We start from the raw sequence: 13,027 nt of genomic DNA, 5'->3' as shown, positions 1-13,027 counted from the left end.
GAGAGGAGAGGAGAGGAGAGGAGAGGAGAGGAGAGGAGAGGAGAGGAGAGGAGAGGAGAGGAGAGGAGAGGAGAGGAGAGGAGAGGAGAGGAGAGGAGAGAGGAGAAGAGGGGAGGACGTGGCAAGGGGAGGATTTAGGAAAGCATATATTAGCTTCATAAAAATGTTATAGCTAACCAAAAAGTAGATAGAGACTGAGGCAATATAATCCATTCAATCAACCCTGTCCATACCGATCCCTAATACACCAGCAGCAATATGATACATACAGACAAGAAAGATCGGGTTGGGGTTGGTGTGGAAGTCAGGGAAATATAGCCACTTGATGACATTGGAGTCCATTGCAGAGTTAGGGAACCGCCATGGGTAGTCTGAAGGGAGAGCAACAACAACAACATCAATGGCCAAATCATCAACACCGAAAATCCCATACATTTCATAATTAAGCTCAATTTAAACAAGCACATAATACATGTAAACCGTATAATGCACAAGACATACACATAATAATGATAATAATAAGATTAAGTATTTGTATAGCGCTTTTCAATACAAGTAACAAAGTGCTTCACATCATTAAATAATAAAACACAAGTACTAACAAAGAAACAAAGACAGGAGGAAGGAGAATATATTTGTTAATATTTTTTTTTTTATCATACATTAAACGCCTCTTTATAAAAGTGTGTCTTCAGCAGGGATTGAATATGTAAGCCTGATGTCCTCTGGCAGACCATTCCACAGTCTAGGACCCTAATGACAAATTCCCAGACTCTATTAGTTTTCAACCTTGACTTTGGAATGGACAACAGTACCCTGCCAGAGGATCTCAGGCTGCGTCCTGGCTCGTAGTAGAGATAAAAGATCTGAGATATAGGATGGGGCTGAACCAAGCCTTAAACATGATCAATAACATTTTAAAATGTACCTAAAAATGACTAGAAGTCAGTGTAGAGAAGCTAGAATAGGTGTGATATGGTTACATTTCCTGGTTCCTGCATTTCCTGGTTCCTGCATTTCCTGGTTCCTGCATTTCCTGGTTCCTGCATTTCCTGGTTCCTGAATTTCCTAGTTCCTGAATTTCCTATTTCCTGTTGAAAGCTGAGCTGCAGCGTTTGGAACTAACTGTAGGCGATGGAGTGATTTCTGACTCAGACGAGTATACAAAGAGTTACAGTCATCTAAGCATGAGGAAATAAAAGCCTGTGTAACTTCCTCCAGATCAGTGACTGAAATAAAAGACTTGACTTTAGCTCTATTTCTTAGATGATAAAAGCAGGATTGGACAACCTTTCTTTACACGCAGCTCGAGGTTTAGGTTAGGGTCAAAGAAGACATCAAGGTTTCTGGACGTATGCTTTACATTTGTGGAAAAAGTACTAAGGTTATCTACAATCTGAGTTCCTTCAAGGTGGGGGCCAAATAAAACAACCTCTGATTTCTTCTCATGGAGCTGGAGAAAACTGTCAGACATCCAACATTTGATGTCAGCAAGACACCTGTCAAGGGTAGCTACGCTAGCTTGGTTAATGATGAAGGGTAGCTACGCTAGCTTGGTCAATGGTGAAGGGTAGCTATGCTAGCTTGGTTAATGATGAAGGGTAGCTACGCTAGCTTGGTTAATGATGAAGGGTAGCTACGCTAGCTTGGTTAATGGTGAAGGGTAGCTACGCTAGCTTGGTTAATGATGAAGGGTAGCTACGCTAGCTTGTTTAATGATGAAGGGTAGCTACGCTAGCTTGGTTAATGATGAAGGGTAGCTACGCTAGCTTGGTTAATAATGAAGGGTAGCTACGCTAGCTTGGTTAATGATGAAGGGTAGCTACGCTAGCTTGTTTAATGATGAAGGGTAGCTATGCTAGCTTGGTTAATGATGAAGGGTAGCTACGCTAGCTTGGTTAATGGTGAAGGGTAGCTACGCTAGCTTGGTTAATAATGAATGGTAGCTACGCTAGCTTGGTTAATGATAAAGGGTAGCTATGCTAGCTTGGTTAATGATGAAGGGTAGCTACGCTAGCTTGGTTAATGATGAAGGGTAGCTACGCTAGCTTGTTTAATGATGAAGGGTAGCTACGCTAGCTTGGTTAATGATGAAGGGTAGCTACGCTAGCTTGGTTAATGGTGAAGGGTAGCTACGCTAGCTTGGTTAATGATGAAGGGTAGCTACGCTAGCTTGGTTAATGATGAAGGGTAGCTACGCTAGCTTGGTTAATGATGAAGGGTAGCTACGCTAGCTTGGTTAATGGTGAAGTGTAGCTATGCTAGCTTGGTTAATAATGAATGGTAGCTACGCTAGCTTGGTTAATGATGAAGGGTAGCTACGCTAGCTTGGTTAATGGTGAAGGGTAGCTATGCTAGCTTGGTTAATGATGAAGGGTAGCTACGCTAGCTTGGTTAATGATGAATGGTAGCTACGCTAGCTTGGTCAATGGTGAAGGGTAGCTATGCTAGCTTGGTTAATGATGAAGGGTAGCTACGCTAGCTTGGTTAATGGTGAAGGGTAGCTACGCTAGCTTGGTTACTGGTGAATGGTAGCTACGCTAGCTTGGTCAATGGTGAAGGGTAGCTATGCTAGCTTGGTCAATGGTGAAGGGTAGCTACGCTAGCTTGGTCAATGGTGAAGGGTAGCTACGCTAGCTTGGTTAATGGTGAAGGGTACTTCCGCTTAGCAGTGAAACTGAATGTTATGATTGCAGATTATGTCACTAAAGGGAAGCATATACAGGAGAAAAAAAAGATGTGGCCCAGAATTGACCCCTGAGGGACACCGTAGTGAATAGATAGATATGAGCTGAACCAGTCGAGGGCAACGCCAGAGATTCCCACCCACCTCTCCAGCTGATCAACAAAGAGGTTATGATCAAGTACTGATGATCAATGATTATGATCAAGTACTGATGATCAATGATTATGATCAAGTACTGATGATCAATGATCATGATCAAGTACTGATATTGATCTCAAATACAATTAGCAGTTTTTTGTTGCTATTATCACAAATAGAAACTCCACAGTCCCAATAATCCAGAGGAAATCAGGTAAGATTGTCCACTCTCTTCTGATTGGTAGAGCCTCTGGCACTGAGGTCCAGAAGAACAACAATAGAATATTCAACAGCACCGGCAGCCAACAGAAGGTCCTTACTGAATTTCAATAAAACAGTTTCCGTGAAGAGAGCGGATCCCGACTTTAATTTTTCTAAATAATACAGACACACACATACCCTTACCTTTACAGGCTGCAGGTGGTATCCCGATGCAGACAAAGTACTGCCAGGTTAGCATACAGGCCAGGAAACAACAGTATTTAGGCCAGATCTCAGCTATAGCTTTCCTCCTGCGTCTGTACATAACGACTATCAGAGAGAAGGCATGCAGCATGGCATAGAAATCCATACGCTGCCCGATCACATTCACCGCCAGTAAGAAGCACATCTAGAGCAGGGAGAGGAAAGAGAGGGAGAGAGAGAGACAACGAGGGGGAGGGAGGGAGACAGAGAGAAAGAGAGAAACAGAGAGAGAGACAGAGAGAGAGAGAGACAGACAGAGACAGACAGAGAGAGAGACAGAGAGAGAAATAGAGAGAGAGAGACAGAGAGAGAGAGAGACAGAGAGAGAGAGACAGAGACGAGAGAGAGAGACAGAGACAGAGAGAGACAGAGACAGAGACAGAGAGAGAGAGACAGAGACAGAGAGAGAGAGACAGAGACAGAGAGAGAGAGACAGAGACAGAGAGAGAGAGACAGAGACAGAGAGAGAAAGAGACAGAGAGAGAAAGAGAGAGAGACAGAGACAGAGACAGAGAGAGAGAGAGAGAGAGACAGAGAGAGAGAGAGAGACAGAGAGAGAGAGAGACAGAAAGAGAGAGAGAGATTAGTGATTGTGACATGACATTGATGTCATTCTCAAATACATTAGCAGCGGTTTGCTTTTATTACAAATAGACAAGACACATCCCAAGTGACCTCTCTGAATATAATTGTTTCTACCTACCACCAAACCAAATTATCTCTCTGAATATACATTGGGGGGGGAAAGTATTTGATCCCCTGCTGATTTTGTACGTTTGCCCACTGATAAAGAAAGGATCAGTCTATAATTTTAATGGTAGGTTTATTTGAACAGTGAGAGACAGAATAACAACAAAAATATCCAGAAAAACGCATGTCAAAAATGTTATAAATTGATTTGCATTTTAATGAGGGAAATAAGTATTTGACCCCCTCTCAATCAGAAAGACTTCTGGCTCCCAGGTGTCTTTTATACAGGTAACGAGCTGAGATTAGGAGCACACTCTTAAAGGGAGTGCTCCTAATCTCAGTTTGTTACCTGTAAAAAAGACACCTGTCCACAGAAGCAATCATTCAATCAGATTCCAAACTCTCCACCATGGCCAAGACCAAAGAGCTCTCCAAAGATGTCAGGGACAAGACTGTAGACCTACACAAGGCTGGAATGGGCTACAAGACCATCGCCAAGCAGCTTGGTGAGAAGGTGACAACAGTTGGTGCGATTATTCGCAAATGGAAGAAACACAAAAGAACTGTCAATATCCCTCGGCCTGGGGCTCCATGCAAGATCTCACCTTGTGGAGTTGCAATGATCATGAGAACGGTGAGGAATCAGCCCAGAACTACACGGGAGGATCTTGTCAATGATCTCAAGGCAGCTGGGACCATAGTCACCAAGAAAACAATTGTTAACACACTATGCCGTGAAGGACTGAAATCCTGCAGCGCCCGCAAGGTCCCCCTGCTCAAGAATACATATACATGCCCGTCTGAAGTTTGCCAATGAACATCTGAATGATTCAGAGAACAACTGGTGAAAGTGTTGTGGTCAGATGAGACCAAAATGGAGCTCTTTGGCATCAACTCAACTCGCCGTGTTTGGAGGAGGAGGAATGCTGCCTATGACCCCAAGAACACCATCCCCACCGTCAAACATGGAGGTGGAAACATTATGCTTTGGGGATGTTTTTCTGCTAAGGGGACAGGACAACTTCACCGCATCAAAGGGACGATGGATGGGGCCATGTACTGTCAAATCTTGGGTGAGAACCTCCTTCCCTCAGCCAGGGCATTGAAAATGGGTCATGGATGGGTATTCCAGCATGACAATGACCCAAAACACATGGCCAAGGCAACAAAGGAGTGGCTCAAGAAGAAGCACATTAAGGTCCTGGAGTGGCCTAGCCAGTCTCCAGACCTTAATCCCATAGAAAATCTGTGGAGGGAGCTGAAGGTTCGAGTTGCCAAACGTCAGCCTCGAAACCTTAATGACTTGGAGAAGATCTGCAAAGAGGAGTGGGACAAAATCCCTCCTGAGATGTGTGCAAACCTGGTGGCCAACTACAAGAAACGTCTGACCTCTGTGATTGCCAACAAGGGTTTTACCACCAAGTACTAAGTCATGTTTTGCAGAGGGGTCAAATACTTATTTCCCTCATCAAAATGCAAATCATTTTATAACATTTTTGACATGCGTTTTTCTGGATATTTTTGTTGTTATTCTGTCTCTCACTGTTCAAATAAACCTACCATTAAAATTATAGACTGATCATTTCTTTGTAAGTGGGCAAACGTACAAAATCAGCAGGGGATCAAATACTTTTTTCCCCCACTGTAATCGTTTCAACCTTCCTCCAGCCCAAGTGATCTCTCTGAATATAATCGTTTCTACCTACCTCCAGCCCAAGTGATCTCTCTGAATATAATCGTTTCTACCTTCCTCCAGCCCAAGTGATCTCTCTGAATATAATCGTTTCTACCTACCTCCAGCCCGAACTTGTAGAAGAAGTAGTTGATGAAGTACTTGGCACAGTTGACGATGCCGTTGTCGAGGTGTTGCCGCGTGATGTCATGGAAGATGATGCGAGCGGCGGGCGCGGCGAGCTTGTTCCTCAGCCTGTAGTGCTGCTGGTGACGGTAGATGGTCACCTCAAACGCCAGCATGGCCAACATCAAGAGGTTGTTCTGGAGCAGGAAGAGAGGAGAGGAGAGGAGAGGAGAGGAGAAGAGAGGAGAGGAGAGGAGAGGAAATGAGAGGAGAGGAAATGAGAGGAGAGGAGAGGAAATGAGAGGAGAGGAGAGGAGAGGAGAGGAGAGGAGAGAGGAGAGGAGAGGAGAGGAGAGGAGAGGAGAGGAGAGGAGAGGAGAGGAGAGGAGAGGAGAGGAGAGGAGAGGAGAGGAGAGGAGGGGAGGAGAGGATGAGGATGAGGAAGGGGGATGAGAGGATGAGGAGAGGAGGCGGATGAGGAAGAGAGGGGAGGGTGGAGGGGAAGGGAGATTGGAGAAGGAGTAGAGGACAGGAGTGGGAGGGGAGGAGAGGAGGAGGGGGCAGGGGAGGATGGGGGAGGTAGGAGGAGAGGGGAGGAGAGGAGGAGGGGGCAGGGGAGGATGGGGGAGGTAGGAGGAGAGGGGAGGGGAGGATGGGGGGAGGTAGGAGGGGAGGGGAGGAGAGGAGAGGAGGAGGGGGCAGGGGAGGATGGGGGGAGGTAGGAGGAGAGGGGAGGGGGAGGATGGGGGGAGGTAGGAGGAGAGGGGAGGAGAGGAGGAGGGGGCAGGGGAGGATGGGGGAGGTAGGAGGGGGAGGGGAGGAGAGGAGGAGGGGGGCAGGGGAGGATGTGGGGAGGTAGGAGGAGAGGGGAGGAGAGGAGGAGGGGGCAGGGGAGGATGGGGGAGGAAGGAGGGGAGGGGAGGAGAGGAGGAGGGGGCAGGGGAGGATGTGGGGAGGTAGGAGGAGAGGGGAGGAGAGGAGGATAGGGGAAGGGAGGGGAGGGGGGAGTGGAGAGGAGGTAGAATAGAATAGATCCCTTATTGACCAATTGTTATTTTTGCTGTTACTGTACTGACTCAGTATAACTCTGACTCAGTTCATAAAGGTAGACGTTCAGTATAACTCTGACTCAGTTCATAGAGGTAGATGTTCAGTATAATCAGTATAACTCTGACTCAGTTCATAGAGGTAGATGTTCAGTATAACTCTGACTCAGTTCATAGAGGTAGACGTTCAGTATAACTCTGACTCAGTTCATAGAGGTAGATGTTCAGTATAACTCTGACTCAGTTCATAGAGGTAGATGTTCAGTATAACTCTGACTCAGTTCATAGAGGTAGACGCTCAGTAAAACTCTAACTCAGGCTGGTCCTTCCAGACAGATAATCAAAAGTTAGTTTCTCCCGAACTTCCTGGATTCCGAGATATATCGAAATCAGATTAAGGAAAAACTGAGTGTATGAGTTTTCTATCTTGTTTGATAACTCTTTGCTTTGTTTGCACGTCCCCATTTTGATGCTATATTATATGAATATATATATATATATTATATGAATATATATATGTATATATCTTGTTAGATAAATAGACATTAGCTCACCCTGAGGTTCTCCAGTAGAGGGTTGAACTTGATGAGCCCGACCCAGTTGGACGGGTCTACTGGGTCCTTGTACAGCAGAGAGTCTCTCATCTCTTCTCTCTGTTTCTCTGTGTAGTTCATTGGCTGGTGAGGAAGATGAGTCAGAACGGGAGTCAGTCATACGTATGGTTACGGCCTTCTTGCTATCTATTTCCATGTTTAGATTTAAATAAGTATGTTTAAATATCTTCTGAGTCTTTTGCTTGAGGATCTGAATTGAGAAACTCTACTTTTAGTACCTGCTCTCTAAGACACTGAAACCAATCAATCGATTGACCACACCCACCAATCCACCCACCAACCAACAACCCACCAACCAACCACCCACCAATCCACCAACAACCCACTAACCAACCACCCACCAATCCACCAACAACCCACTAACCCACCACCAACCCACCAACAACCCACCAACCAACCAACCAACCAACCAACAACCCACCAATCCACCAACCCACCAATCCACCAACCCACCAATCCACCAACCAATCCACCAACCCACCAACAACCCACCAACCAACCAACCAACCCACCAACAACCCACCAACCAACCAACCCACCAACAACCCACCAATCCACCAACCAACCAACCAACCCACCAACAATCCACCAACCCACCAATCCACCAACCCAACCAATCCACCAACCCACCAATCCACCAACCAATCCACCAACCCACCAACAACCCACCAACCAACCAACCAACCCACCAACAACCCACCAACCAACCAACCCACCAACAACCCACCAACCAACCAACCCACCAACAACCCACCAATCCACCAACCAACCAACCCACCAACAACCCACCAACCAACCAATCCACCAACCAATCCACCAACCCACCCACCAACCAACCAACCAACCCACCAACAACCCACCAACAACCCACCAATCCACAAACTAACCAACCAACAACCCACCTACCTACCTACCTACCTACCTACCTACCTACCTACCTACCTACCTACCTACCTACCTACCTACCTACCTACCTACCTACCCACCCACCGACCGACAACCCACCAACCAACCACCCACCAATCCACCAACAACCCACTAACCCACCAACAACCCACCAACCAACCAACCAACCCACCAACAACCCACCAATCCACCAACCAACCAACCAACCCACCAACAATCCACCAACCCACCAATCCACCAACCCACCAATCCACCAAACCACCAATCCACCAACCAATCCACCAACCCACCAACAACCCACCAACAACCCACCAACCAACCCACCAATCCACCAACCAATCCACCAACCCACCAACAACCCACCAACCAACCAACCAATCCACCAACCCACCAACCAACCAACCAACCCACCAACAACCCACCAACAACCCACCAATCCACAAACTAACCAACCAACAACCCACCTACCTACCTACCTACCTACCTACCTACCTACCTACCTACCTACCTACCTACCTACCTACCTACCTACCTACCTACCTACCTACCTACCTACCCACCCACCAACCAACCAATCCACCCACCCACCAACCAATCCACCCACCCACCCACCAACCAACCAATCCACCCACCCACCAACCAACCAATCCACCCACCAACCAACCAACCAACCAACCCACCAACCAACAACCAACCAACAACCCACTAACCCACCAACCCACCAATCCACCCACCCACCAACAACCCACCAATCCACCAACCAATCCACCAACCCACCAACCCACTAACCCACCAACAACTCACCAATCCACCAACCAACAACCCACCAACCCACCAACAACCCACCAATCCACCAATCCACCAATCCACCAACCCACTAATCCACCAACCAACCAACAACCCACCAACAACCCACCAACAACCCACCAACCAACCAACCCACCAACCCACCAATCCACCAACAACCCACCAATCCACCAACCAACCAACAACCCACCAACCAACCACCCACCAATCCACCAACCAACCACCCACCAATCCACCCACCAACCAACCAACCCACCAACCCACCAACAACCCACCAACCAACCAACCAACAACCCACCAATCCACCAACCCACCAATCCACTAACCCACCAATCCACCCACCAACCAACCAATCCACTAATCCACCAACCCACCAACAACCAACCAATCCACTAACCAACCAACAACCCACCAATCCACCCACCAACCAACCAATCAACGACCCACCAACCCACCAATCCACCAATCCACTAATCCACCAACCCACCAATCCACTAATCCACCAACCCACCAATCCACTAATCCACCAATCCAACCACCAACCAACAACCCACCAATCCAACCACCAACCAACCAACCAACCAACCAACCAACCAACCAACCAACCAACCAACCAACCAACCCACCAATCCACCCACCTACCAACCAACAACCCACCAATCCAACCACCAATCCAACCACCAACCAACAACAACCAACCAACCAACCAACCCACCAATCCACAAACTAACCAACCACGTACCTACCTACCTACCTACCCACCCACCTACCGACCGACCGACCCTACCCACCCACCCACCCACCGACCTACCCACCCACCTACCCACCCACCCACCCACCTACCCACCCACCCTACTCACCATGGAGCAGTTCTTGGAGTAAGAGGCAGGTTTTATAGACTCCAACTGGTACAGCATCTTACAGACGATGATAACGCAGGTCCAGACTGTACAGATACTGGAGGCTAAGGGTCTGAACTGACTGAATGGTAGGGCGAAGACCCAGCACGCCAGGAACACGTAGTTGAACAAGGACACCTGCCAGAGACATAACACATCAACTTCCAAGAGTACAGGGGCTTCAGCTCAGTGAGCGAACACAGTCTTGTGACATGCGGGAAATGTCACTTTTTAACACTCGACTGTACGTTGCTTCAATAGGACAGGTTTTCCTCGAAAAAAAACCCAAAGAGATTCTCATGTACAGGGACTTCCTGGTTAAGTAAAGCATAAACGAATCAACGAAATAGTGACAGCGTTACCTCTTTGACAGAGACCAGTATGATGCACGAAGAGACGATCTTGACGATGTGCATCTCTAGGAGCCACCAGATGAAGAGCTGCAGCTTGTGGATGTTTTCCAGGAACTTGAGAAACAGCACAGTCAGACGGTCCACCACCAAGGGCCACTTATTCTGCAGGTCTGACAGGAACAGGACGAGACAGGAAGCAATCAGTCAGCCAGTCAGTCAGTCAGTCAGTCAGCCAGTAGTCAGCCAGTCAATCAGCCCGTCAGTCAGCCCATCAATCAGCCCGTCAGCCAGTCAGTCATCAGCCAGTCAGTCAATCAATCAGTCGGCCAGCCAACTGGCCAGTCAGTCAGCCGATCAGCCAGACAGCTAGTAAGTCAGCCAGCCAGCCAGTCAGTCCAGGAAGCACCCATGTTTATACACTGCTCAAAAAAATGGGAACACTAAAATAACACATCCTAGATCTGAATGAATGAAATAATCTTGTTAAATACTTTTTTCTTTACATAGTTGAATGTGCTGACAACAAAATCACACAAAAATAATCAATGGAAATCCAATTTATCAACCCATGGAGGTCTGGATTTGGAGTCACACTCAAAATTAAAGTGGAAAACCACACTACAGGCTGATCCAACTTTGATGTAATGTCCTTAAAACAAGTCAAAATGAGGCTCAGTAGTGTGTGTGGCCTCCACGTGCCTGTATGACCTCCCTACAACGCCTGGGCATGCTCCTGATGAGGTGGCGGATGGTCTCCTGAGGGATCTCCTCCCAGACCTGGACTAAAGCATCCGCCAACTCCTGGACAGTCTGTGGTGCAACGTGGCGTTGGTGGATGGAGCGAGACATGATGTCCCAGATGTGCTCAATTGGATTCAGGTCTGGGGAACGGGCGGGCCAGTCCATAGCATCAATGCCTTCCTCTTGCAGGAACTGCTGACACACTCCAGCCACATGAGGTCTAACATTGTCTTGCATTAGGAGGAACCCAGGGCCAACCGCACCAGCATATGGTCTCACAAGGGGTCTGAGGATCTCATCTCGGTACCTAATGGCAGTCAGGCTACCTCTGGCGAGCACACGGAGGGCTGTGCGGCCCCCCAAAGAAATGCCACCCCACACCATGACTGACCCACCGCCAAACCGGTCATGCTGGAGGATGTTGCAGGCAGCAGAACGTTCTCCACGGCGTCTCCAGACACTGTCACGTCTGTCAGATGTGCTCAGTGTGAACCTGCTTTCATCTGTGAAGAGCACAGGGCGCCAGTGGCGAATTTGCCAATCTTGGTGTTCTCTGGCAAATGCCAAACGTCCTGCACGGTGTTGAGCTGTAAGCACAACCCCCACCTGTGGACGTCGGGCCCTCATACCACCCTCATGGAGTCTATTTCTGACCGTTTGAGCAGACACATGCACATTTGTGGCCTGCTGGAGGTCATTTTGCAGGGCTCTGGCAGTGCTCCTCCTGCTCCTCCTTGCACAAAGGCGGAGGTAGCGGTCCTGCTGCTGGGTTGTTGCCCTCCTACGGCCTCCTCCACGTCTCCTGATGTACTGGCCTGTCTCCTGGTAGCGCCTCCATGCTCTGGACACTACGCTGACAGACACAGCAAACCTTCTTGCCACAGCTCGCATTGATGTGCCATCCTGGATGAGCTGCACTACCTGAGCCACTTGTGTGGGTTGTAGACTCCGTCTCATGCTACCACTAGAGTGAAAGCACCGCCAGCATTCAAAAGTGACCAAAACATCAGCCAGGAAGCATAGGAACTGAGAAGTGGTCTGTGGTCCCCACCTGCAGAACCACTCCTTTATTGGGGGTGTCTTGCTAATTGCCTATAATTTTCACCTGTTGTCTATTCCATTTGCACAACAGCATGTGAAATGTATTGTCAATCAGTGTTGCTTCCTAAGTGGACAGTTTGATTTCACAGAAGTGTGATTGACTTGGAGTTACATTGTGTTGTTTAAGTGTTCCCTTTATTTTTTTGAGCAGTGTATATTGAACAGAACAGAGTGGCTCTGTCTCAAAATACACCTAATCCAGGCTGAAGGCTGAAGGCTAATCAGAAATGACCCCATATTCCCCCATATAGTGGACTACCTTTAACAAGAGCTGCAAAATCTGGTCAAAATGTATGGCATGAGAAAGAACATAAGGTAGAAAGTATGTTCTGTGTTCCTGAGGTAGTCTATTCTATATTCTATATTCTATGTTCTGTGTACCTGAGTTAGTCTGTTCTATATTCTATGTTCTGTGTTCTGTGTACCTGAGGTAGTCTGTTCTATATTCTATGTTCTGTGTTCCTGAGGTAGTCTGTTCTATATTATATGTTCTGTGTTCCTGAGGTAGTCTGTTCTATATTCTATATTCTATGTTCTGTGTTCCTGAGGTAGTCTGTTCTATATTATATGTTCTATGTTCTGTGTTCCTGAGGTAGTCTGTTCTATATTCTATGTTCTGTGTTCCTGAGGTAGTCTATTCTATATTCTATATTCTATGTTCTGTGTACCTGAGGTAGTCTGTTCTATATTCTATGTTCTGTGTTCCTGAGGTAGTCTGTTCTATATTATATGTTCTGTGCTCCTGAGGTAGTCTGTTCTATATTCTATGTTCTGTGTTCCTGA

At 47.4% G+C, this 13,027-nt stretch overlaps 1 protein-coding gene across 1 annotated transcript in view; it reads right to left on the bottom strand.

Moving 5' to 3' along the window:
- The window catches only part of LOC106596600 (piezo-type mechanosensitive ion channel component 2), a 172,195-nt gene that overhangs the window by 96,214 nt on the left and 62,954 nt on the right, over positions 1-13,027 (bottom strand). The window contains exons 16-21 of the mRNA XM_045714337.1: positions 10,412-10,572; positions 10,011-10,187; positions 7,378-7,500; positions 5,774-5,974; positions 3,230-3,434; positions 270-371 (exon numbers count right to left, since the gene is read on the bottom strand). Of these exons, the coding sequence (XP_045570293.1) occupies positions 270-371; positions 3,230-3,434; positions 5,774-5,974; positions 7,378-7,500; positions 10,011-10,187; positions 10,412-10,572 (969 nt within the window). The remainder of the gene's footprint in view (positions 1-269; positions 372-3,229; positions 3,435-5,773; positions 5,975-7,377; positions 7,501-10,010; positions 10,188-10,411; positions 10,573-13,027) is intronic.

The sequence above is a fragment of the Salmo salar genome, chromosome ssa03, assembly GCF_905237065.1.
Source record: "Salmo salar chromosome ssa03, Ssal_v3.1, whole genome shotgun sequence".
Lineage (NCBI taxonomy): Eukaryota > Metazoa > Chordata > Actinopteri > Salmoniformes > Salmonidae > Salmo > Salmo salar.
Note: the sequence above shows the minus strand (reverse complement) of the source record. Positions and strands in the feature narration are given on the sequence as shown.